This window comes from Panthera uncia (assembly GCF_023721935.1).
Source record: "Panthera uncia isolate 11264 chromosome C1 unlocalized genomic scaffold, Puncia_PCG_1.0 HiC_scaffold_4, whole genome shotgun sequence".
NCBI lineage: Eukaryota > Metazoa > Chordata > Mammalia > Carnivora > Felidae > Panthera > Panthera uncia.
In genome coordinates this window covers 43607205-43634653 of record NW_026057585.1, presented here as the reverse complement: position 1 = coordinate 43634653, position 27449 = coordinate 43607205, and the positions used below count along the sequence as shown (strand labels likewise).

Sequence of the window (27449 nt, the reverse complement as noted above, 5' to 3'; positions counted from 1 at the left end):
AAGCATTTAGTCTTCAATTTCAAACAAATTACCCTACCTTAAAAGTACAATTTTTAAAAGTCCTTAGATTGATTTTTTTATAAACTAAAATAATAGGGAAGCTACTGTAATACAAAACTTCTGAGAATCTCTTTATTAAGTAAATAGTTTTACCCAACAATCCCACAGAATGTATCTTTAAAAGAAATTTCTGTTTTATACATGGAATTTTCCTAAAGTGAGGAAGGTATCCATAATGAGGATACATTATGGCTGAGATAAACCAAAGGTTAACATTTAGAATGTTCACCATTGTATTGTAAAATATTTGTTACCTACGCCTTGATTATGAATGACAGTTCTTTTTTTTTTCTTCAAAACATTGACTGAACTAGGTTCAGAATAGGTTGTTAGTATGAAAATGTAAATGCATGTCATTTAAATACATTCACAGAATTCATGTGACCTTGCCTCCTACTTTTCTTAAAAATTTGAGACCATCTGGGGTGCCTGGGTAGCTTAGCTGGTTAAGCATCCAACTCTTGATCTCAGCTCAGGTCATGATCTCACAGTTCTTGAGATCGAGCCCTGCATCAGGCTCTGCCCTGACAGTGAGGAGCCTGCTTGAGGTTCTCTCTCTCACCCTTTCTTTCTCTGCCACTGCTCAACTCATGCTCACTCTCTCTCTCTCAAAATAAATAAATAGACTTCAAAAAACAATTGCGACCATCTCCCATGATTGCCACCAACTTTCCCCCTCAATCCCTCTAAACCTCTTTAAAACTTCACAAATCCTCTTCTGTTTACCTTCAGATAGAGAAATAGTGCTTCTCCTTTAGATGCTGGCCCCTCCCTTTGCCCCAGATCTTTCCCCATCCATACACGGACTCTGATAAATTCCTCTGCCTCTGGCTCTTTCTTCCTCTGTCCCTACTTGTCTCCTTCAAACTTCTCTCTGCCTCCTGTCCTTTGACACCAAAATGTATGTCTTGCAACTTTAAAAAGGCAACAACCTTATTGTTCTGCCTCCGGTGTTGATATACTGATAACTAAAGAGAGGGAAGAAGGGAGGGAGCCCTGGAACATATTAAGAGGTAGGGAGTCTTGGTCCACTTGGGGGTGACAATGGAGTCCCCTCTGAATTGTAACATGTTTAAGCAACTGGGTTGGGGGGACTTGAAATCAGCCTAACAGAAAACAGGATTCTGACTCTACACTTAGACCTGGAAGTTCCACGTGGACTTGATTCATCTTGGGATACTTGCTTGAAGCTTTAATTCCCTCAGTTGTGAATAATGGTAATATGGGAGCAGAGGTAAAGGGAAGCTTGAGTAGTCCCTAGTGTTCCCTACAGCAGTGTTGAGGTCCCATCTACGAGAGCACAGATCCACTTTCTCTATGCTCTGGGTACCCCGGCTGGACAGGTTCTTACAAGTATTTCTCCTTTGGGCAAGAGCTCAACAACCAGCTTTAATCCCAGAACATTTTTTGGAAGTGTCCTAAATGTCCTCTCTCTCTCACTATGGGGATTTGCAGAGGGAGGGATTTTGATACATCTATATGGAGGCTGTGTATAGCAGTGACAAGGAGCACATTCTTATGGCCCTACTGGCTGTGTTCATATTCTGGCAATGCGCCTTTCCTATATGTTATGTTGACCAAACTAATTAAACTCTTTCCATGTGTTTCCTTACCTATAAAACAAGGAAAATAATAGTACTTACTTCATGATTACTGTGAAGATTAAGTGAAACAATGTCCATAAACCTTAAAACAATGTCTGGCACATAGTTACTGCTCAATAAGTGTTAGCTATTATAGAAAATCTGTATTCCAACAGAATAAATTTCTATCTAATCACATACATACACACACGCACACACATATTTTATATTAAATGCTATTTTCATAAAGATTTTTTCATTTTTTTTCTTTCTTCCTTCTTTTGTTTAGCAAATAATTGGTAAGGACCCACTATCTTCCAGGGGTGGGGCATACAGTGGTCAGCAAAGTGGACTCATCCCTGCCCTCACAGAGTTGTTGAACAGGCCATTTAGCAAAACATTATAAACTTTATGATAAGAGGGGCACAGGGTTTAACAGGCAAATGCATGATTGAATAAATTGTGAATGGATGTTTCTAGTTACTTCTACATATATATTAAGGTTTCGATCCTGAAAGTTAAGTAGAAATTTCTTTCAAACCCATGCCATTTCTGCTATGACTCCTAACTACTCCAAAGCCCAGGGTGATTGTGGGTTTGCATATGACCATTGTTAATCTCCTAAACAGGTAGCTGGGATCCAGGTAGAGCAGAGAAATCCAGATGAAGGAGATCTATCAATATCCTTCCAAAGATAGATCTTAGGAAGTAATTACTGTCTGCCTTAGTTCCCACCCTTCTCACTTTTCCAGCTCTCTCATGCTGAGATTCACTGGCTGGGGATTGTTCTTTTTAAAAATCTGGTTCAGGCTCTATTGGAAGCTTAACATAGCAGGTGAAGCATTCAGGCCGTGATGGATCAGAGCCAGACACAAATAGGAGGCTTGGACTCAAGGGCTTCAAAGAGAGACATTTAGGGCAGTTCTGTGCTTGGAGCTGCTGCTGCTTGCACTTGCGAGGAGCCAGAATCCAAAGGACACAGCTGCTGCAAATGTGCAGGAATAAAGGGACCGCGTTCCTCGTGTTCCTATGGGGACCTGGGCAGCTCGGCTTACCCACTCCCTTAACACGGTTTCCATTCAGCCTGGTGTCTTACATTAAAAGGTAGACCAAGGGGTACACTTCCAGAGTCGTGCTTGGGGGATAGTTGTAGTGGGCGTTGCATGACTAATTCCTCCAATGTAGTATGGAAGACTTAACTCCTCAGGATACTATATATTTAAAACACAGCACGAGAAAGAGAGACTCTGACTCTCCCCCACACATTCCAAAAATGTAGATCAGTTGTTTTCTTTCTTTTTTTTTTTTTTAGTTTTTTTAAATATTTATTTATTTTTGAAAGACAGAGAGACACAGTGTGAGCAGGGGAGGGGCAGAGAGAGACGGAGACAGAGTCTGAAGCAGGCTCCAGGCTCTGAGCTGTCAGCACAGAGCCCAACGTGGGGCTCGAACCCACAGGGCTCGAACTTGGGAGCCGTGAGATCATGACCTGAGCCTACCTGACCTATACTACATTGGTCACTCAACTGACTGAGCCACCCAGGCATCCCTGGATCAGTTGTTTTCTAAGTCTCTAAAGTGTGTGTGTGGCGGGGGTGGGGGTGGGGGGGGTGCACACACCTGTGAGAGATATCTAGGGAAGCAATCCCAGCATAACATTCATTTTCTGGTTGGAATATTGATTATGGATTCAAATCTAGTTTAAAAATTGGTGTTTTCTCAGGTTCAAAATCCATTGTCTTTTTACCTTAGCCCCTGACTTTAGTGGAAACTTTGCCTATTTGCCTGTAGAGGGAAATCAGCACGAGACTGAATTCATAAAACTCAGCTTCTTATGGTCCAAAGCATCAATAGGTCCACGATCAGAAACCCAAATTTCTAACACCAAGCCCACTTCCACTGGAAATTGAAAAATCCAAATTACTAATGAGAGGAAAGAACCCCATGCATTCACTTCACTCCACAGATCACAAGACTTTTCATGATATAGTGACACTGTAAAGCAGGATGTTCTGATTCTTCTCCTCCCTGTTAAGGCGAGCTCACTCACCTCAGGCAAAGCACCTAGCCTTTCCGCTCTTTAGTTTCTTCATGAAAATAATGATGCTAATAATAATAATAATACCCATCCCTCATGGTTGCTGGGAAGATTAAATGATATTTTAAATATATATGTGGAATAAATATTCTAACACTTATGATGTTAAAAAGTGCTCTTATAAACATTATCTTAATTGACACTTCTGTGAAACATACGGCTTTGTAAAGTCATGTATTATAGAATTGTGAGCGTGACATTCTCTATTCTCTAGGCCATCCATCTAAGAGAACAAGGCAGTTCTCCTAAGCCACAGTTCCAAAGGTATGGGTGCATATGGAGTTCTTGCTTTCACTAGAGAAGTGCTTTTGCTAAACTTTGGCAGGGGTGACAGCCCAACTGTGACCAGCCACAAACACAGTTGAGTAATTTTTTGCTACAGTGTCCACAAAGACTCCAGTGAATTCTTCTATGTGAAAAGTCTTTAAAGCACACGGTAACTATGTGGTAATTGACAGCAGATAGTATTTGTAGGCATTCAGGAGAGCCTGTGGGGTTATTTTAAGAGCCTGATCTCTGCCCCATGCAGCTAGTTATGGAAATCTGCAGAAGGCATGCTCTGTGGGCCTGCCTAGAATACAGGGGTGTGGCCCTTGTATGGGGAGGTGTAGGCCCTCTTCACCTGGTACTCTATGCACTCCAGGGCTGATGCCCAGCCCCATTGGCTGTGGCCAGACCCAAGGTAGGGCCAACTGGTAACTCACTGGAGGGCCTCTACAAACCCTTTCATGCTTAAAAACTGTACACAAAAATGCATTGTTAGCAAAAAGCCACATAAACCCCTCCAGAAAGAAACTCGTAAATGATTTTTCATTTTTCTCAGTTCTGAGGGCTGTGGATATTCTTTAATTTAATTCATTCATTCATTTAGCAAATATGTATCCAGGGCTTACACTTCTAGGTTCTGTAGTACAGCAGCAGATAAAAACAAAGTAACCCCTTCCCTCATGGAGCTTTTATTCTAGTGGGGGAGGAGAGTGACAGACTTTTATTTTATTTTATTTTATTTTATTTTATTTTATTTTATTTTATTATTTTATTGAAATGTTTTTATTTATTTTTGAGACAGAGAGAGACAGAGCATGAGCAGGGGAGGAACAGAGAGAGGGGGAGACACAGAATCTGAAGCAGGCTCCAGGCTCTGAGCTGTCAGCACAGAGCCCAAAGCAGGGCTCGAACTCATAGAGTGTGAGATCATGACCTGAGCTGAAGTCAGACGCTCAACCCACTGAGCCACCCAGGTGCCCCAACAGACTTTTTTTTTTTTTAAAGAAAATTCTGTAGTATATTAAAACAAAGGTGAGGAATAGGGAGAGCATAAAGAGATGTGGTTTGCAATTTTATTTTATTTTTTTAATGTTTATTTATTTTTGAGAGAGAGAGAGGAGGACAGAGAATCCAAAGCAGGCTCCAGGCTGACACCAGTGAGCATGATGTGGGGCTGGAACTCACAAACCGCAAGATCATGACCTGAGTCGAAGTCAGATGCTCAACCAGCTGAGCCACCCAGGCACCCCATGGTTTGCCATTTTAAACAGAAAGATCAGGGAAGACCTCACCCATGAGGTAACATTTGAGCAAAGAGGTGAACAGAGTGAATTAGAAAACCAGAAGCCTCTAGAGAAGAGCATTCCAGATTGTGGGAACAGTAAATGCAAAGTCCCTGAGGTGAGATCATGTCTGTGAATTCAGGGAATGGCCTGGAGACCAGAAGGAGCAAAATAATCATAGGGAAGAGTCATAGGAGACAGAATAGAGAAGTGACAAGGGGCCAGATCATGAAGGAGGCTCAGGCCATTGGGAGGACTTTGGCATATACTGAGATTCAGACACATGCCACCACAGGGATCCAAGCAGAGAAGTCACATGATCAGGCTGCTTTCTAAAGGATCACTCAGGGCACCTGGTGGCTCAGTCGGTTAAGCAGCTGCTTTTGGCTCAGGTCATGATCTCATGGTTTGGGAGTTTAAGCCCCACATTGGCCTGTGTGCTAATGGTGTGGAGCCTGCTTGGGATTCTCTCTCTCCCCTCTCTCTGCCCCTTCCCTGCTACCCTGCTTGGGTGCTCTCTCTTAAATAAACAAACTTAATTTTTTTTTTTAAATAAATAAGTAAAATAAAAGGATCACTCTACCTGATGTACTTTGTGGGACTGAGAGGAATGGCAATCAATTAATTTGTTCTTTTAAACCTACTTTCCTCTCATTCAATTATTTAATAAATATTTTATTTAGCACAGGCTGTGGGCTAGGTGCTGGGGAAGACAGATGTGAAAAAAAGCAGTGATGAACAATTTGACAAAGAACATACTAAAGAGGGCAGCTAACCAAGTGAGGAGGAAGCTGACACAAAAGTGAGGCACAGGAAGGTTATGTAACTTGGTCTAAAGCCACAGCTCTGCAGGGGAGGTGCCAGGACTAGAAACCTTATGCCCCTGAGCACGTGGCCAACCTGCACTGAGTGCCGGGGCTGAGAGACAAGGCTGGAGGAACCACCAGGAGTTCAGTTCCATCAAAGTCACTTTTAAAATACGTGTGGAGAGCATACTCTATGCCAGGCCCCAGATGCCGGGGCCACAGAGGTAAATAACCAAATGTGGCTCCTGTTCTGAAGGAGCGTGCAGTAGGGAGTGCACATATCAAGGCTTAATAAACACCAGTATAAAAATAACCATGGAGGTCTAGCTCACAAGCCGGCCACAGAACACTTCTTACAGAATCCATAGTCATGTTCCTGCCAAAACAGAAGGCAGGAGCAGTTGTGGGCTCAGCAGGAAATGTCAAACCCTGAGTTGCCCCAGGATTCAAAGAAGCTTCGCAGCACTTCACACAAGAGTGGGGTAAGAGCCCCCACGTTACTGGCAGTGGAAGAGCTTTTCAATAAGAACAAGGCACCCTAGCAACATAATAACCATTTTGTTATTCAGGGTCTGACAGCAAAGAATACACAGAGGAGGGGAGGAAAGCTTTGGTGTTGTATGATGAGGCAAAAGGTCCCCGAGGTTTAGTATACATTCACTTAAAACAAAAAAACATTGCTTGTAATTTTGTAACCTCCTTAGGGTGTTTCAAATGGTTTGTGAAGATCAATGTTCCACATGTTCAAAGAGTTTAGGGAGTTTTAAAATCTCTCCATTCAGACTGGCCTGTCATAAAGAACAAAGGAACATGGAATTTCTTGCAGGGATCTGAATTCACACAACAGAGCCTGGAGATGTTAAATCAACAAAGATGGCCTTTGAACTTTCCTCAATCCAAAAGGGGAAACGAATATGTACTGCTCTGTAGGTGCCTATCTAGATGCCACTTTTATCTTCCATCAATAAAATTGGTTTTGCAATTTTTACTTATATACCCACCAAGGGACCATTATTATAAAATAGTGGTTAAAAGCTTGGGCTCAGACGGGCCTGAGTTCAAATTCAAGCTCCACCACTTATAAGCTGTGTGACTTTAGGGAAGTTAGTTGAGCTCTCCAAGTCTCAAGCATCTTACCTATAGGATGAAAATAATGATGTCGCAGTGAGCGTTAAATGAGAATACACTTTGTACACATCTGACATATGGTAAACGCTGAATACGTATAATTTTTTTTTCTGTTTTGCCATTAGCTCATATATTTTAGTCTTAATTATTCCTCTTCTAAGACGAACTACTAAAATGAAAGATGCCTGGAGAGCCTACTTTCATTGGGATTGCATTGTTTGGCCCAAAGGTGGAAGACAGCTTCGAGAAGCACCACATAAAAGGTTTATCTCTTGCTCTAAAGGAGAGGTTGATAAACTATGGCCCATGGGCCAAATCTAACTCTGCCTGTTTCTGTAAAGTTTTTGTGAACACAAGCACACTCTTTTGTTTACATATTGTCTATGTCTGCTCTTGTGCTATCATACCAAAGTTGAATCATTGCAACAGAGACCATATGGTCTGCAAATTCTAAAATGTTTACTATCTGGCCATTTACAGGAAACATTTTCTGAGCCTGGCTCTAGGAACTTAAAAACTCCAGTTTTCTCAAGTCACATAGCTCTAAAACTGCTTACATTGGAAACTCCTCTCCCCATGGAAAAATAATAAGTCTACCTTCAAGAAGTCAACACATTTACTCCAACTAGTCAGTGCTAGGTGCTATGTGAGGCCCCAGGGACACTAAGATTCCTAAGACAGGGTCCCTCCCGATAAAGAATCCACAGCCCGCTTGTTGATCAGGTGAATATGCAATATGAGGCCAGTTCTGCCAACGGTGAGAGCAAATGGCTGGGGCAGCACTGTGGACCCTGAGGTTCCTTCTTCCTTTCCATATGGCCATCACTTCTATCCCAGAAGGCATGTTTGAAGAGACATCTCCATCGTGTTCCATTTCACTTTCATATCTGGAAAGCCATACCACAAACCAGTGAAGGGATGAGGATACCACAACAAAGAATCCTTCTCAGATTTCCCTGGCAATGAATGACATAGAGGGTGGAATAGGCTGGACAGGAAACAGGAATAAGGAGCCCTCAGTGGAGGTTACTGTTCCAATACATGTAGCTGGGGGAGCACAGCTTGTTCCTGAGGCTAAGAAAATGGAAGGAGGCTGACCAATGAATCAGAGGTAAATAAACAAAGATTAAACTTGAATCAATGAAGTTGCTAGGGAGGAATCATCACTCATTCATTTAATACATATTTATTGGGTGCCTAGTTCATGACAATGAGTTTAAGGCACTGGGGAACAAGACACAGTAGTACACAAGATAAGTCCCTGCTGTCATGAAGCTTACGTTCTAGTTGAAAGAGGCAGGCCATCTTAATTTGTATTTCTTCCGAAACAGACCATGAGACAAGGATGTGAGTGAAAATTATTTTTCTGGGGTGTGATCTCAAGCACAGTGAAGGAAAGAGAAGGAAGAAAAAATAAAGGGATATGTATGTTAATGAGTAAGTCACTGCTGTGGGCAACGAAGGCTTAATTTTATGTTGTAAACTCTGAGGGTATAGACCATGTCTCAGAATTTCCCCAACAAGCAGCAAGGACGCTGGAGTCTTTATCCACCAACTCTTGTTCCTCACTGATGGTGACTCATTTGGGTGGGTGGGAAGGAGCATTAGCTACCCCACCCCCACCCCACCTTTAAGTACAGAGAAACACAGGAAACCATGAGCATGTATGCAAACTTCTAAAGGTGACTTCCCAAGTAGACCAAGGTATACAGGCAGAGTACTGTATCTGCCTATACAGGTGACAATGGATAAATACACAAAATGAGATTGTGGTAAATACTATGCAGGCAGTTAGAATAGGTTGGTAGGATAGAGTGACTGGAAAGGTAGTTTAGATGGGCTGGTTAGAATCATGAAATCAAGGAAGAAGCCTGGGAAACAACATTCAGCAGGGCTAAAGAGCAAAAGTGCAGAGTTCATAAGACAGGAAAAAGAGGAGAAATAGAAGGCCTCTGTTGTGGACACAGGATAGGAGGCAGGCAAGAGTGTCACAGGGTGAAGTCCCAGGTAGGTAGCTAGAGGTCAAACCATGAAGACTTCAGCAGCCAGGACAGGGCATTAGAAGGTTGATCAGCCACTGAGGGATTTTCAGCAGGAGTGTGACAGGATGTAATTAAGATTTTAAAAAGTCCATCCTTGTTACTCTTCTTTTCCTTTCTTCCCCCCTCTTCCTAAATGCCTTAGTCCCAAAGCCATTAGATAGGGCTGAGCAAGAGTGACTTCTCCATGGGGTGTGGAACAGGATGTTTGAATCCAAGTACGGTGTGGAGAATGTCCATGTGGATGGTGAGAGTGGTGGTGGGTGGCAGCTGGCTAGCATGAGGTGTCAGAGCTAGAGTGAGAGGAGGGAAGAGTTTTCATGAGGGTTTGGGGCTACCCAGCCAAGGTGCTAGAGCCCAGGTATGGTGAGGAAGGCATCTACATGGGAGAGCAACCTGGCATGGGAGGCCAGAGTGCAAGCCTGGGAAGGAGGGCATGCATGAGAGGGGTCAGTGAAGAAGTTACCCCACATAGAGTGTCAGAGCCCAAGCACAGTGGGAAGGACATTCATGAAGGTAGGTGGTGGCCACTGTGGTTCCATGCAGATTGAGAAGGGTATCAGTTACAGGAAGGTGCTTGATGTGGTGAAGTTGGAGCATGAGGGTGGTGAATAGGGTATAAGGGTAGACAGGCAGCCCTGTCCTAGTGACTGGAACCCACACAGGGTGAAGAAGGCGTCACACCAGGCACAGCTCAGTGGAGCCCAAGGTAGGTGAGGTGGCACCTGCTTAGGGCAGACAGGTGGGAATGTAGCCCAGAGTGGGGTGTCAGAACACAAGAGGGTAAGGAGAGCCACCTGGAGATGACAGTGGAGCCCAAGTGGGGTAAAGGAGGACATCTGTGTATGTGTTGATGGACGCGGGTGTGACAACAGTCAGGGATTTGTACTTTCCAGGGCATTGATCATATTAAGGATAATGGGAACCAGGTTTCTCATTGTCAGAGAAGAGTGTTAGAAACATGGAAAGGGAGAAAACTAGAATGGGCCTTGTGACATTGGATTGTATTGGAATTATATGAGAGTGGAGGAAGAGGTCTGAATGTGTTTACACACGTATGTATGTACATACATGTTCTTCAGTTTTGCCTGCTCTGTGAGAGGGTCTGGGAGCAGCAACATTTCAACCAAGCATCTAGGTCTTGATTTCTAAATACTATTCTCCACTAAAAGTAAACAGGGTACTTTGGAGAAATGGCAGATTTCAAGGCTGGGACAAGGAGTGTACAAAATAAGCCTGGAATGTCTGGTGCCACAGAGTAGAGAGGTTTTCAAGGGTGGGTGTGTATCAAAGGGACAGCTTGACAGGGCTCTTGCTTGCCAACTATGGGATAATTTAAGCATCAAAATGAATAATGACAGTAACCTTACAACCCCTTGAATAAAATAATAACGAAATCCATACAGAAATAAATAAATGAAGATACTGAAATTTGGTTGAGATATGGGATATTTATATAGTCTCAAAGTAACACCCCACAAAATCCTTACTAATTACAGAAAGAAAAAGAGTAGTTTCGTAGTAGAGAGTCCTGTCAGACACCGCCTTAACCAAGTAACGAAAATAAAGAACACAATAATGGGACAAATCAAAATGTGATGGGATAGAGTGAGGAGAACACAGCAACACCTGTGTGATGCTTCCCACATCACATGTAATTTTAATTTAATCATTAGTAAACTTCAGATAAAACCAAGTTGAAGGATAGTCTGCAACATCACTGGCTTGTCATCTTCAAAATTGTCATGAAACTCAAGTAATGACAGAGAAACTGTTTCCAACTGAAGGAGATTAAAGAAACGTAACAACTAAACACAGTGTGTGATTCTCAGCAAGAATCACACACTTCTCGCTGTAAAGTATTGAGATAATGGGCAAAACTTGAACGGAGTCTGAGAGAAGATGAAATCAAATGATTATATTAGGCTATGTAGGAGAATGTCTTTATTTTAGGAATACAGTAAGGTATATGGGAAATGGTAGGCAATCAGATTGGCGACTTACTCTCAAATGGTTCAGGATTAAAAAGAAAATTATACCATGTTTGCAACCTTCCTTTGTTTTGAGATTGTTTCAAAACAAAAAGTTAAGAAAAAAATTCATACATTTACATTGGCCACTTCATTTCCCAGGTCTTTGCACAGGCCCTAACCTATTTCTATCCCAGTAATTCCCTCCCTTTGAGAATCCACTTATCCTGCAGCTCCTGTGTGTAGGGAGGGTACCCTTTATAGTATACTGTGTCCCCAGGCATTGAAGTTCACCTGCACGTGTCTACATTTCTATTTACCCCAAAGGGTAGAGTACATGTCCATCACACTCATATCTGGGTTCCTAGCACTTAGCACTGAACCTGGCATTGTGCTTGACAATCAATCATGAAGAGAAGGAGAGAGACAAGGTTGTGGGTATAAATTTGGAATCATTTCTAGAGCTAACAGTGTTAAACGGGAAAAGCAGATGATTTGGGTCCTGCCTAGCCTACATTTGAATTACAGCTGTGTGATCCTGGACAAGACTTAAACTTGTTTTCCACATGTGTAAAATGGGTTGTTAGGTGCAGCAAATGTATGTAATAAGATTGGTGGGGCATCTAATAGACTGTGACACTTAGCAGGTATGCAACAAAATTTGGTTTCTGTGTTTTCTTTAAAAACAGGAATAAAAATTAACAAAGAAGTCTAGAACCCCAAGCTGTATCCTGATATCACTATAACCTTGATATATGAACTTGGGTAAATTATTTCACTTCACAAGGCTTCAATTTCATTCTTGGTAAAATGAGGTGGGAAAATGGAGGAGTGAGAAGTGAGCTTTATGACCATCATGCTCCTAAGATCTCCTAGTTCTAATATTTAAAATACTTCCCCTTTTTGAGGGGGAATGATAGTAAGTACAGAAGGTGAAGGATAAGAAGGATGTTTGCTGGGGTGCCTGGGTGACCCAGTCGGTTAAGTGTCCAGCTCTTAACTTCGGATCAGGTCATGTTCTCATGGTTTGTTAGTTGGAGCCCCCCATCAGGCTCTATGCTGGCAGTGTGGAGCCTGCTTGGGGATTCTCTTTCTCTCCATGTCTGCCCCTCCCCCACCTATGTGTGTGCACGTTCTCTCTCTCTCTCTCAAAATAAATAAATAAACTTAAAAAAAAAAAGATGTTTGGTATATTTAAAGGATGTTCCTCAGTTTTGAAAGCAGTCAAGGCATGCAAAGTTCACCTCCTACTGGATTGCACAATTCCTCATTTATACCTGCTTAAAGTATAGGTAAATTGAGAGGTGGTAGTATTGTTACGTTACTGTTAAGCACATTAAAAATTGATGAGCCATCAAGGAATTAGCGCACAGTTTCAATTCTTGCTGCATTTTTCCTTGTTCATAATTCTTTTCCTAATTGCTTTTTCCCTTAAAAATGGGGGAGCTGAGACCTTGGATATTTGCCTAATGGCTCAAACAGAGCCATGACCCATTGCCAAGTCTTTCAGGCCTTTTATAGCTGGGGACATTTGCCACTGAAAGAAAGCTGATGGGTTTGATTTTCCTGAAAGAGATATTTTGCACTGACCCCTGGCCCCATTAAATATTTTGGCCATTGCCCATTCACTGTAATGGGAGCAATACATTTGTTTTAATTTAGGACATTATCAAGTAGGGAATATTGACAAAGACAAAATAATGTTCTGAAAACAGTGGGATGAAATCATGAATAAATAAATATGTTGAACTTAACTGATAAATTAACAAATGCTTATTCATAAGAGTCTGACTGGACTATTTCAAAGTTAGGCCAAAGGTGATCCCATTTCTAATAGAAATGTCGCCTCTCTTTAGGCCAGAGAAAAGGTGGGCTACATAGAAAGACATTGTAAGGCATGGAGAGGCATTTATCCCTTGTGACAGATCTGTTTTAAATAGATCTATTTGTTTTCAGCTAAATGCCAAAAGGAGCAGCCAGATGACTCTAGTAGCCTTTTCTATGGCAAAGCGTTTACTTTCCTTGTGTAAACACCTTTATTAGGGATCTCAGCAGGCTGCTTCTCTATCTTTTCTTTGTATTAGTCCCTTAGATTAGTGTCAAAGAACTGAAATTCTGGTTAGCTGTTACCTGTATGTGTTTCATGTTGAGTGAAAGAAATGACTTTTCACTTGGATACATTCCTCTTGAGGAAGGGGATAAAGGTGCATATGGCACTGATCTCCTTGCTAATATTCTTTCACAAGTAACATCATTATGACAGATGGCAAAAAAAAAAAAAAAAAAAACCTAACACACCACAAAGCATATTTGCAAAGCTGTGTGGCCTTGGATGGTGTTGCCTGGGCAAAGTCCAAATGACTAACTCTTCTAGGTTACAGGTAGCCTGAGGGCACTTTTAGCTGCGTAAAAACTAATTGGACCAACTTGAATGGAAGAAAATTGTGCCTGAAGTCTTTAATCACACTAGTAACCTAATGGTTTTCTGTTCAATATAGCCGGAGCAGTGTTTAGGAAGATGAATCCATGCATGCAGCTTAGAAAACCTTGCACAGGATCAGAGAGTTGTGGAGAGTTATAAACATCTTATTTAGAAAGGTTGGGTAGGGGAAAATAAAATTTTCTTAAAGATCTAACAAAGCAAGTCATGAGAAAGCTGACTCTGGCTTCTTTATGATGATAAAGGATATTTTTCTATGAGGATCTTAGTGTTGGTCTTTATATGCAAAGAGTGCAAAACTGTAACTCATGACTAATTCAGTGAGCTCCTCAGATGGAAACAGAACAAGAGTTTGACAGGGACTGCTATTAAATGTAGTGTGCTTTAGAAGAAAGAGCATGGACTAGAAGTCTGAAGACGTTTTTGTTCAAGTTCTGTCTCTGCCTCTTGCTGGCTCTGTGAGTTTATTCAGGTTGTTCAAATTCCTGAGCCTGATATAGAATGGAGGTAAAATTAATGCTTTCCCAGATACCTCATGGAGGTTTTATAAAAATACTCTAAGCTAATTGATATAAAAGTATGCTCAAGCTATAAAACCCTCTACAAATATAAGAGATTATTATATCATTATGGTAGAACTTAATGTTGTAAGTCTCTTTGTTTTTATCTAGTTGTTTTAATTTCAGTCTTGCTTTCAATCCATGCAGACTATATTCATTTGCTCTAATTCACCCAATCAAAGACCCCAGCTCTGTGAAAACCATACTTGGACGAATATGATAAAAATGGTTTCTTTTGGACTCTATGCCCACCTGATGTCTTCTTTGGAATGTAATTCAGTCAGAAGCCATTATGACACTAGCAAATACTCTGAGAATTTATGAAATCCCACAGCCAAAACCATGATTCATTGCTCCAGTACCAAAAGCATTTGGCAGGCTTTTGTTTGGAAGCCACAATACTGGCTGATTTTGAGGCTCTAAATGGGGCCATTTGAACTCATTGTGGCACTGCCTGCTCCTGCCACTCTGAAGAGATGGCACCAGAGTTCCCTGGACTCTCTTTAGACAGTACTTTTCTTACTTCCTCATAGGCCCTGGTTAACAATATACCTTTCTGGATTAAGAGATGACATAGTGTGGGAGCACCTGGGTGGCTCAGTCAGTTGAGCATCTGACTTCGGCTCAAGTCACGATTTTGTGGTTTGTGGGTTTGAGCCCTGCATCCAGCTCTTTGCTGTCAGCCTGTCAGTGCAGAGTCCCCTGCGGATCCTCTGTCCCCCTTTCTCTCTGCCCATCCCCTGCCCGCACTCTCTCAAAAATATATAAACATTAAAAAAGAGAGAGATGAATTAGTGTTTTAGAGTTTTTCTCCACCCCTCAGGCATTGCAACATGAATATTCTACAAATTTATCTTCTTTTTAAAAAAATTTATGTCTCTATTTTGAAAGAGAGAGAGAGAGAGAGAGAGAGCAAGCAGGGGATGGGCAGAGAGAAGGAGAAATGGAATCCTAAGCAGGCTCTGAGCCGTCAGCACAGAGCTAGATGTGGGACTTGAACTCCCGAACCATGAGATCATGGACCTGAGCCAAGATCAAGGGTGGGATGCTTAACTGACTGGCGCCCCTACAAATTTATTTTCTATAAAAACTTTTGTGAAGGAGCTCAGGAGTTTTTAATACCAGACTTACACAACCCGTCAGTCAAATCCTTAATGATGGGTTTATGTGAAAGTGATTTCTCCACACTTTTCCTTTGCTCCAACTTAGATGGCAATGCGGTTCTTCCTTTGAAATAGACCACGAAAAGAGATGGTTCCTTCAGGCAAATAGCACGGTTCAGTTACTATTTCAAATGAAAAGTATATAGACAAAAAGCTACAAACACCACCTTGAGTAGTAGCAGTAATGTGTAGCCAGGTATGCTGTGGCAGGTATAGGGAAATGAGGCACTCAGCCATGGACAAATGTCAGACACTTCAGATAAGGAAGATAAAAATCTTCTGCCTGAGTGGGAAATGTAATCTCAAGCTGCCTTTCCAACACATCAAAGCCAGTTTCACGAAATCTACATGGTTCATGAATACCTTCCAAAGAATCTTAGAATGTAAAAAACAGAGGGACCTGGAATGGCACATCACTTGGATCCCTCTACAGCACCCACGGCCACGATGTACTCTAGCCATACCTTCAAAATTTCCAGGAATAGGACAGTACCCCCTTTTAGAACAACTCAATCTATTTTGGGACAATTCTAACTTCAGGAAATGTGGTGTTTTCTTTTAACTATTCCCAGTGTCTAAGGCTCAGCTTAACCCTTTGGAGAATGTCACCTACCTGAAGTCTTGATCAGTCCTGGATATCCACCCAGTGACAGTTCAATCCAACCACTTGTCATTTGGCACAGATCTCCCCTTCTTACTTACAAGCAATCAGGAGAAACAGTGTCCAGCATCTGAGGAAACTAGATGTGCATATTTCCCCCTTGAAATTTATCCTCACCAAAAAGAAATAAAGCAAATCTAACATGATGGATTTTTTCTTTCTGAATAAATTACTCATTCCCCAGTGCACCTTTGTAAGAAACGATGGCCAATGACTATGTTTATCTGTACATGTACATCACAGAACTAATTTGAACTATTTAGCCTAAAATAACTGAAATTAATTTTAGCACTAAAAGTGAGATGTATCAGTATAATGTGGTAGTGTGCAAAAACTAACATAAAGATTCTATTCTCTTTATTTTTTTAATGTTTATTTACTTTTGAGAGAGAGAGAGAGAGAGAGAGAGAGAGAGAGCATCAGCATGGGAGGAGCAAAGAGAGGGAGACACAGAATCCAAAGCAGGCTCCAGGCTCTGAGCTGTCAGCGCAGAGCCTGATGTGGGCCTTGAACTCACAAACTGTGAGATCATGACCTGAGCCCAAGTCGGACACTCAGCCGACTGAGTGAGTCACCCAGGCACCCCTCTGCTATTCTCTTCAAAAGAGAAAATTTCATTACACTGTCATTAAACATATACATGAAATCACTCATATAATATTCTATATCATTGATATATATGCCTCTGTATGATATATAGGTCCTTTTAACATAAAGAAGGCCACCTAGTTGACCAGCAGTATTGAAACACTGCAAAATCGAGTGCTTTTCTTACCTGCCATTGGTTCACATTTACTTTCATTCAATTCATGGGACAGCTGCATCACTGGAAATGCCTATTTTCACTGGCCACAACTTCAGCCAACAGAGGTCCCGGTATGTCTCTTAAACTCTGGGCTTCTGTGAAACTCCTGCTGAATTCTGGATGTGCATGAGTTGAGGACAACTACTTCCATGGATCAGGGTTTGGTTTCTTCTGCTTTGTTTGACCTGGGCACAGTTAGCTTCCATCTGTCTGTCATCCTAGAACAGCGTCCAGAACCAGCCAATGTGGTATCTCCTGGGCAGGAAGGTTAAGTCCCCTGGCATGAATTGCATTTAGCAACTGAATAAATAAGACAGCTTGGAGATGGGCTTTTATTCATAGGAAACCAGATAGCCTTTTTGATGATAAAATATTTATTCCCTGTTATCTTGTTGTTGCCAAGACCACTATGTACAGCACATTTCTTAAAAGGAGCTGGAGTGCTTAAGAGGTTCTAGTAGGTAGGTAAATTTTAGGGTATTAGTAGGGTAAATTTTATCTTGAAAAATATCTTGAATGACAGTCTGTTGCCCAGAACCGAGTGTGGTTTGCCATTTAATGTTGATTGAGATGATCCCATGTCCCACTTTATGGCAATACTTTTTCTTTTTTAATCATTGCTCCCCTCTAAGAAACAGCTTCACATTATCCCTTAAGAAAGTGAGGCCAAACCTGCAGTCATTTTAAGGCAGCTAAGTGGATGAAGCAGTGTGAATTTATATTAGAGTTTAGAAAAATCTCACTTCTCCAGGTGAACATTTTGTAATAATTTTATTTTAACTATTTACAAAGTACCAGCTAAGCCCTGTGGGAGATCCAAAGATATCAGATGGGATGTCTGACCTCCAGGAATAGGCTGTTTAGTGGGCTTCACTAGCATACAAATACAGGCCATTGCCACACACAGAGGCAGACTCTGATAAGCACTGTGCTAGAAGTACAAAGTACTAGAGGGTATGAAATTCTAAGTGGGGTTTCCAAGAAGACTTTGAGGAAACGTTTCCTTTGAGTTGGACCTTGACACATAATAAAAGTAGGTAACATTTATTGAGCGCTTACTACATACTAGCACTTCCCAAAATCTTTTAAACTTCTTAATCCTTTAATTCTCATGATTAACCTTATAAGTCAAGTGTTGTTATAATTCCCATTTTATAGTTGCATAATCTAAAGCAAAGAGTAGTTAAATAACGTATGCCCAAGGTCATTGCTAGTAAGTAATAGAGTCAGGATTCAAATTCAGGGAGTGTAGCACCAGAATGTTCCTTCTTAATGCTTCCCCTTAGAGACAAATAAGATGTCACTGGGGCTCCTGGGTGTCCCAGTTGATTAAGCATTGGACTTCCGCTCAGGTCATGATCTCAGGGTTCATGCACTCAAGCCTCGCGTTGGGCTCTGTGTTGAGAGCTCAGAGCCTGGAGCCTGCTTCGGATTCTGCGTTTCCTTTTCTTTCTGTCCCACCCTTGCTTGTGCTCTGTCTCTCTCTGTCTCTCAAAAATAAATAAGTGTTAAAAAAAATGTAATGTAAAAAAAAAAAGATGTTACTAAGCAGACTCAAGTAGTGGGAGCGGCTGAACCACAACCGTGGAGGAAGGAAAATTCAGGATGTTTTAGAAAGTACAAAGTCTATTAGCGTGGCTTGAACTTGGGGTGAAAAGATACTGAGGAATTGTAGAACATGAGATACACACAGAACGCAAGTAGGTTTGGAAGCAGAGGGTTTGGAACGTGGGCCTGAGGAACCGCAGTGGGGAACAGGGAAAAGTCCTGGCAGGATTTTTGTTACCAGAAGACCTTGTACAGGGGAGGATTGAGTGACCTAAGAGAAGGACATTATTTAAGGACCTATCAATTAATTAAATTGTTCAAAACTTTTTTTTTTTTTTTTTGGAGTTTCTCCTACGTGCCAGGCACTGTAAGTGTTGAGTATATAGCAGGGAATAAGGGAGATAAGACAGACAAGGCTCCCAACTTCATCGTGTGATAGAATATATAAGTAAATGGATAAATGGACAAGATAATTTTATATAGCTTCATGTCAAAGAAACACATTGACATGAGATAGAAAGTGATGATAAACCAAGGAAATGCCACTTTGGAACGGTGGTCAGGGAAGGCCTCTCTGAGGAGGTGATGTTGCAACTGAGGCCTGAATGACAGAGGATCCAGGCATGGGTGAAGGCAGGGCAGTGGTTCATTAAAGCAGAATTTGGGTTCATTAGGAAGATCATTCCATGCAGAGTTAGCAAGTGCAAGAGCTCTGGATTAGGAAAGAGCTTGGATGGTGTAAGGGACAGAAAGAACATCATGAAGTGCTTACCAAAAGATGGGGAGAAGGGTACGAGTTGAGGTTGAGGTAGGCAGGGCCAGGGCCTTGTAGGTGAGGGGAGAGCATTGGAGTACATTTTACTCTAAATGAACTGGGAAGACACTAGAATGATTTAAGTAGGAGAATGTCTTAATCTGTTTTATACTGTGAAAAGAACATTCTGGATAATATATGGAAAATGGGTTATCAGGAGACAGGAGTGAAAGCAGGAACATCAATTAAGAGGCAAACTGCGGAGATCCAAACAAGAAAATTATATGGCCCGGATCTTGAAGGAGAAGGCAGATGAGTGGATTAGGGTTCCATGATGGAGGCAGAGCTAAAAAACATTTGCATTAGGTGAGAGTTGTGAAAAAAAGAAAAATTTTGGCATAAGTAACTGAATGGTGTGGTGCCGGGAACCGAGATGCGAGCTCTGGCTTGGGACGGGGGAATTGAGAGTTCTGTGAGCACAGTGAGGGGAGCACTGGGGGGGAACTAGGGAAGCCTCCTGGAGGACGCTAAAGTTTGGGTGAGACATGGACACAAGAGAAACCACAGATATATGATTAACTGACAGATGTGATTCGACATGAGGGTGAGGGTTTTGATGACTTCAGGTTTTGAGTCTGAAGAGGTAAAAAGAAAACAAGCCCATTAACCAGTGTGGTAAAAGGGTAGCAGAAGTCTGAGGAAGAGAAGGATTAAAGAAGAAATTCCTGTTTGAGTACCGGATAAGCACACAGGCTTTGGAATCTAAAAGACCTGGGTTTGAACCATAGATGAGCCAGTTACCAAACCTGGGTAACAAGTTACTTAACTGCTCCGCCTCAGTCTCCTAATCTGTAAAAAGAGAGAAACGTTTGGTAATAAGGATTAAATGAGATGATAGATTTATTCGTTTAATGCATTGGAATCATGCAGTAAATCTATTATCACTATCTCATATAATTCCGACTATAATAACAGCAATATAATAATATCTCTTGGCATGTGTTTTACTGATAGTGATTATTACTAAGATAATACTCTGGCTATTAGTTCCTTTTAAGAAATACTTGCAATTATATTAACTCAGGATTTAGATTCAACACTCCTTTTTGTTACATTTAATCATCCAAACAAACTGGAAATCATTTATGTACTTTTCCCATCTTACAGGTTAATAAACTGAGGCTCAGAAAGGGTGGTGTGCCCAAGTTTACAAAGCTGGGAATCGTAGCCTACCTGGAAGAGCCAGCACTCACGCCGAGATATGACTTACTCCAAATAATTCTGAACTCTCTCCCAACTAGTCACTTGTAGCATAAAAACACCTTTGTATTACTTTGCCAGTTTTCTGGGATCTATCCTGAGTGAATAAGATGTGTTTTATAAAAATGTCGTTAGCAAACCACCACCGTAATTTTCACAGTGCGAAATCATGTGTTGCATGGAATTTTCCAGTGCTGGACAGTGTTCTTCTCAAGGCCTGTCTTTGGAGGAGATGAAGAGGGGTCTTCAATTATCACCCATTGACAAATATGGTAAGTACATAGATTGTTCAGAATGATTAAGGAAACTTCCCCTAGGAAGGTGATATTTATTCATAATAAGGAAGAATAGATTCTATTTTATAATAGGATGCTTTAAAAACAGTATGTTATAAAAGTACAAACTTTGATCTTATGTAACTCTGCATTTACCTTTGAGTTTACTAATGTGTGTGCATAAGTGTGTAAGGATATGTGCAAGTATATCAGAGTGTGTATATACATGGAAGAAGAGATAAGTCTCCTGCATCTTGTGATATTCCAAACACCCCGTTGCCACCTTCCTGAGTTCACTGCCTGTAAGCCTCACATCACAGGTATGTAGGGAGGAGAAAAACAAGAGATGAGTTTCTACAATTATGTCATATGCTGGGGGAGCTCCTCCCCTTTGGCAAGTACCTAAGGGTAAATTGTAAACCCAGCCATCCCCTCAAAAACCTAGAGAGGTGATGGAGGTATCACTGATGGTATCTTTTTGCACAGGTCTACTTTAGAAGGAATTAATCAAGCTCTTTGAAATAATTAACACAGTTCTATGCAGGCCCTTGGAAGCCAGAGGCTGGGTAATCACCCTTATCACCAGCTGCCATATTAATGTGCTAGGCCTGTAATGTCCTTTTTCCAACCTCTAAGCCCGAGAGTCTCTATATTTAATTGGAATTTTAGCACAATGGGCTCATTTATTCATGGGAACTTTCCTTGACAATATGGAGGACCGAAAAAAAAATGTATGTCAGTTAAAGAGATCAGATTTATTACAAGAACTGGGTTTGGGGAAGAATAAATTGGATGATGTGTTCCCGGTTCTCTGATTTAGTGAATGGTAATAGACCCTGGAAACCCTCAGCTTTGGGATCCTCACCAGTGCACCTCGTTTGCCAAGTATTATTACCTAAGGCATTAGAAAGCCTTTAAGAAACGAAGGAAAAAAAAATGTTCTGGATAGATGCAGACAAACTACTTGGGAACATTAAAGAAAGGAAACTTTGTGCTCCGACTCCCAGGACGTGTCTAGAATGCAGCCGAGTGCTTTTTATCATCAGCTTTACAACATAATTGGCCAGTCCAGTAACCGGGGAAAATGTGCTCTAAGTGTCACATCATCACATTTTTTATAGATATACTATCGTTTTTTCAAACCTTTACAGATGTGACCACACAACCACAAAATATAGGGCACGCTTTGAAATGTGTGCTTTGACCAGAAGTCTTTCCTTTCATGGTGGATGAAACATTTCAAGATGAAGCATTTCGTTAACCTAACGATCTGTTTCTTAAAGGAATAAGACTTTGGGCAGAATTCTTCAAGATGGAGAAGACAAAAGTAATGCAATAAGGCAAAAGTTGGGTTTCCCTATGCATGTTTGTGCCAGAGTTGAAGAAAACATTAGGGTGTTTGAAGGGAGTGAGAGCCCCAACAGGCAAAGAAGATATATTTAAGATCTCCCTCTAGGAACATCACGTAGTACAAGAAAGAATGCTTTAATTGCCCTCCATTTCCATTTTATAAACCAAGTGTGGTAAAATAGCTACATTATGAACCGTTTCTTCCTCTCCACCCTCAAAGACAGGGCTAGAAAATGAAGATAAAATTACATGCATTGCAATTTTCTCTGTATGTGAGACCTTTCTCCCTACAGCAACAAAATGTGCAGACACGGCTCAGTCTTTTCCTAAAGCCTGTGGTCAAATTTCAGTTGGGTTCCTCTTAAGCCAAGTGGCCACACAAGGGCCTGTCGTTCAACTTTGGCAGGATGCATCAATAAAAAATGTCAGCACCCAGGCCCTGCTGGTTTTGCTACCCGTCTCAGAAGGAGAGTGTCCCCCCTTCTCACCGACACACACACACACACACACACACACACACACACACACACACAAGGGATGTGCACTCACAATCAGATTTCCACTGGAGCATCACAGGCCAGTAAAATCGCATGTGGTACACTAGAAGGTTGATGATAGCAATAAAAGGATTGCAAGCTTATGAAAGCATCTATCCAGGCCTGGAATGAAGGTGCAGTTTCAGTCTGAACAAAAGGAACTATTTTGCTTTAGGATGTAGATTTTATGTAGGTCCACCCGAAATTAGGATTCAGTGGTGTGTATCCTGCCTCCCTTCATCTCAGCTTCCCCTGACCACAGCCTTCCTGCCAGCTGACCGGGGTCAACCCTGCTGGAGGTGAGCGAGACAGGCCAGTCAGCAGCAGCCCCAGCACCTCCTCTCTGGAGAGTTTATGTGCTGCCTGAGAGACGTTGACAGAGACCCTTCTTATGAAAATAAATAAGCCTATCCAACTGCATATTGCTAGATGCCTTGATGAAAATGTAGATGGCTGAGTTGGTTCTGAAAACTCAGCTATCACAGGGAGCAAAAGCAGCAATAGCTGTTGACAAATGTGCCCATTTTCCCAGAAGCAATGAACGGCTTCCTCACTTGCACTGGAAAAGTTAACTGCTTCCCTGCACGTGTCCTGTGTTCTCTAGGACAGCGGCCGGATCCTGAGCCACTAGCTGCATTCTGTGGACACAGGGCTACTGCTTCAACAAGCAGCAAATACCACCGGTATTTAGACCTAAGCATTGAAGTACACTTAAAAACCGGGTGCTCAGGGAGGAAAAACAAAACAAAACCCAACCAGAGCTGACCTGCTGTAGAGAGTGGCTCTTTCCTTTTTCTCTCTGCTAGTTCCACCTTCTTTTTAAAATTGCCATTTGCTCAACACTCACTGTGTCACACACTGTACGGATTGTCTTACCAACGTTACCAACCTTACAAATAAGTGACGTTAGTGTTCCTATTTACAGATGAAGACACTGGGGCTTAGAAAGGTTAAGTGGACAAAAATGACAGAACCGGTAAGTAGTGGGGCCAAGGTTTAAACCCACACTGGCCTGACTTGAAAGCCCATGATTTTAGCCATCGTGATACACCCCCTTCTGAAACAGTCCCCTTCTTTACTCCAAACTTGGCCTGCGTGGGTCTGAATCACACATCCATCATTTGTGTTCCTCTGGTCTCAGCTCTATGTTTGCATTTTAAATTTTGCCTGTTTTACGACTGCTTGCCAGCAGCCTTCGCCCAGACTCTCTGTTCACATGAGCCGAGAGGAGCCGCTTGGCAGCTGTGGTGCACTGGGTGAGGCTGGTTAAGAAAAATTGGGAAGATGGACTGAAAGGCCGATAAGTAACAGCTGAACTTCTATTCTGATGCAGGCTACGTGTCCGATCCCATGAGCCCGATGCATTTCCATTCTGGCCGGAATAGTGGCAGCTTTGAGGACAGCGGCTGACAGCGTTCCGCATATACCTAAGGAGAGATTTCCCCCAAACTGACAGCAACAATTCCTACCGTGGCAGGCTTGCTTCCAATTATAATATTTTACCCTCTAAGGTCTCCTTAAATTGGCTTGTTTATACTGGTCCTCTTTAATTCCCTACCACAAGTTGGGCTTTGGATTTATGGCTAAGGAATGAAATGCAAAGGAACCAAGACAGAATGTATGTAAAAAATTTGTTTGAATTTTGTAACTGAAAGAGCAAATTTATATCATTACTTGGAGATGGGGCCTAAGACTATGGTGGGCACTTCACAATGATTATGTTTTCCTAGACTGAATTATGTGGACTTGCATTTGAGAGCCACGGGTTTGATTTTGTAGAATATTGTTCTTTTTCTTCTCTCATTAAGTTACCTCTAGTGTTCAGCTCTGTGATTAAAGGTTCTTTGTTGGCATCCAAAATGGATTCAGAAGTGTACTGACTTCTGAGTAAGTGTTCTTTAAGACATATTGGTACAAAGAAGTAATGACCTTCAGATCAAGACGCTTGCAAAATACTGCATGTACTTACTTAGCCTCCTTTCTACCTCATACCGAGTGCTCTGTGGTGTCTGGGCATCCTGTTACTGTCAGCATCAAGGTGTCATAAATGCTACTGGTACAGTTATGACAACTGATCTGCAAACGCAAACCTGCTGTTCATACCCGAGTCCGGCACAGTGCACTGGGAGGATGTCTGAGGTACCCCTGGCCTTCCTTCAAAAAGTGAGAAAGCTGGGGGCACCTGGCTGGCTCAGTCAGTAGATCATGGGCCTCTTGATCTCAGGATTGTGAGTTTAAGTCCCACATCAGGGGTAGAGTTGACTCAAAAGAGAGAGAGAGAGAGAGAGAGAGAGAGAGAGAGAGAAATCTGCTATCCATGTTCATTCCACTCAGGAAGAAGGGAGTCCTTCCACCAAACAAAATAGTTTTTCTACTGAAAGGCAGACTTGGGAAAAAAAAAAAAGAGGCAGGAAACTATGAAAATTCAGTGTGATAATTACTGCTTTTAATCTTGCTAATGAAAAAAAGAGTTAGTAAAGGAAGATTGGGTAGTCGTTAAATCAAGGTTTCTAGATCCCAGCACTATTTACAGGTCGGAGGGAATCATCTTTGTGGGGGCTGTCCTGTGCACAGTGGGGTGTTTAACAGCTTCCTGGCCTTTACTCCCAGATGCCAGTAACAGCTCCCCTAAAAAGCCTCCAGACATTTCTAAATGTGCCCTGGGGGACAAAGTTGCCCCAGGATGACAGGATAAATCCTGAGAGGACAACTAGGGTCTTGAGGAGCAATGAAAGGAATCTAGAGCCGAGCTTTGACTACATTTAGACAAATCTGCTTTCTTCTCCTGAGCAATGTGGGCTCATAGACAAATGGAACTGGATGGGAAAAGTGCTGATTTTTCCTCCCATGTCTGTGGTGAGCTCCTTCATCCTCCCCTCTCCCCCTACAGATTAGAAATTACGTTTCTTGAGGGCAATTTCTATCAGAACAACGACCCCATCTCTAAAACCTCTCCGAGCCTTTTCTATGACCTGTGGTTACAAAGTTGTAAGTCCTCTGAACAGCTTGGGGCTAGCCTGTTACAGTCCAGTAGAAGTTAAAAGCACGGAACTTCCATTTACATTCATTCCTTTTTAGCCCCCAGCCTCTTCGTCTCCCCACCCAGTCATTCTGGAGTCATAGATGCTCTTTCCCACCGTGCAATTTGCCAAGGGGCTCTCTAATACACAGGAACAAGGAGCTTGAAGTGGTCATACAAGCATAAAGCTTTCTAGTAAGGAGCTGGCTGAAGAGCCCCTGTCTCTACATCTCTCTCTCTCTAGGCCTCTCCTCTGGCTGCTTTAGGAAATGAGCCGGCACCTAGCCTGGGGTGGCCTTGATCCTTTTATGAGTTGAGTTGAAAGGAATACCTTAGAAAGTTAAAAAAAATAATAATATAAGTAATTAAGTAACTTAATACCCAGTTTTAACTAAAGATTCACAGTAGGGGTGATGTTGATTATATGTATAATCAGGACAGTGCTGGGGTAAACCTGCAGTCCTTCCAGTTTCCCATAGAATGCGGCCATGTCCTGAGGAAGGACAAAATTTATGTCTGAAATTTATGTCTGAAATACCTCTTTTAGAGGGGGATTTTCTAGAACAAATTTGTGACACTCCCTTTCTTTGTTTCCTTTAATTAGCCACCTCCTCTCTCCACAATGTATCTCCCTACGTTAGTGCTTCCCTCTGGCTCTTGTCAAGTATCTGCAAATAATGAGACTAATACGTCTTGATTCCTGAGAAGGGGAACCTTTTCACAGATGCCAACCTGTAGCTCGCAAGCCCTTTTCATTACTGCACCTTTAATGGGGCCCAGCTATCATCTCAGAGCTAGTCTTGAGATCATGAGGCTGTGTGTGTGTGTGTGTGTGTGTGTGCGTGTGTTTTTTCCTCCTTGCTGAAAAATGTCTCACTAATTGCTTTCTTTTTCTGCTGGTAAAAATGAACTTCTGTGATCATGTTTTTGCATGCTTAGCACATTACATTTTTTTCTATGTGCATGCAGCACTGAGCTCACTTCGAAGATGTTCAATTAGCTATAATTGTAAGCCAAATTACAGCAGCACCAGGAGAGAGTTATTCCAACAGAGTGATTATTTGGGTTAAATTATTTCCAAAGCTGACATTTCCCTGGGAAAGAGGAAAAAATGGGTGCTAGTGGTACAGGAAAAGGCTAGTGCTAGATAATACATCTGAAATGAAGGACCTGATTTCTTTCTCTCTCTCTTGCTCTGTCTTAATTTCCTTTCCTTTTTTTTCCTTCCTTCCTTCCTTCCTTCCTTCCTTCCTTCCTTCTCTCCCTGAAGTCACTCAGACCTTCTACGGTACTTGTATAGCCTTGGGCAAGTCACTTAACCTATCTGAGCTCCAGTTTATTATTATTTGTAAGATGGTAATAAATAACATTTCTCTTGTAGAATTGCTATAAGAATTGCATATAATATAAAATGCATTGTATAGTTCCTGGAACACCATAGCAGATATTGTTGTAAATATTGTTTATTGTTATTCTTAAATCACCATGCAGCCAAAGAGCTGTACTACAAGAGGAGAGCATGAGAAGGGTGGAGATTTTTTTCTCTCATGTGGCAATAACCATCAGTGTCCCTAAAACCCCCTAGCAAATAGCAAACTTCTGAGCTTATCCTTCTGAGGCAGTGTGAGCCAAGATCCAGCAACCTTAGGATGGTCTTATTTTGTAATGTCTTATTTACACCTGAAATCAAATTAGAAATCAAATCCTTTAAATCAAATACAAGAACCAAAAAAGCATTCTCCAACAAGGAGGATGCTAAGTAAAAATAGCAAGAAAACACATTTATTGAGCACTTACTATGTGGCAGGAACTGTTTTTGGTGATTATAAGTGCTATTATTTCAC

The 27449-nt window shown here is 41.7% G+C and overlaps 1 protein-coding gene across 1 annotated transcript in view; it reads left to right on the top strand.

The window, feature by feature from the left end:
• The window catches only part of TNNI3K (TNNI3 interacting kinase), a 290841-nt gene extending 264940 nt beyond the window's left edge, over positions 1-25901 (top strand). Inside the window, exons 25-26 of the mRNA XM_049617009.1 lie at positions 20618-20697; positions 23920-25901. Coding sequence (XP_049472966.1) covers positions 20618-20697; positions 23920-23996 — 157 coding nt within the window. The 3' untranslated portion in view covers positions 23997-25901. The remainder of the gene's footprint in view (positions 1-20617; positions 20698-23919) is intronic.
• The last annotated feature ends 1548 nt before the right edge of the window (positions 25902-27449 follow it).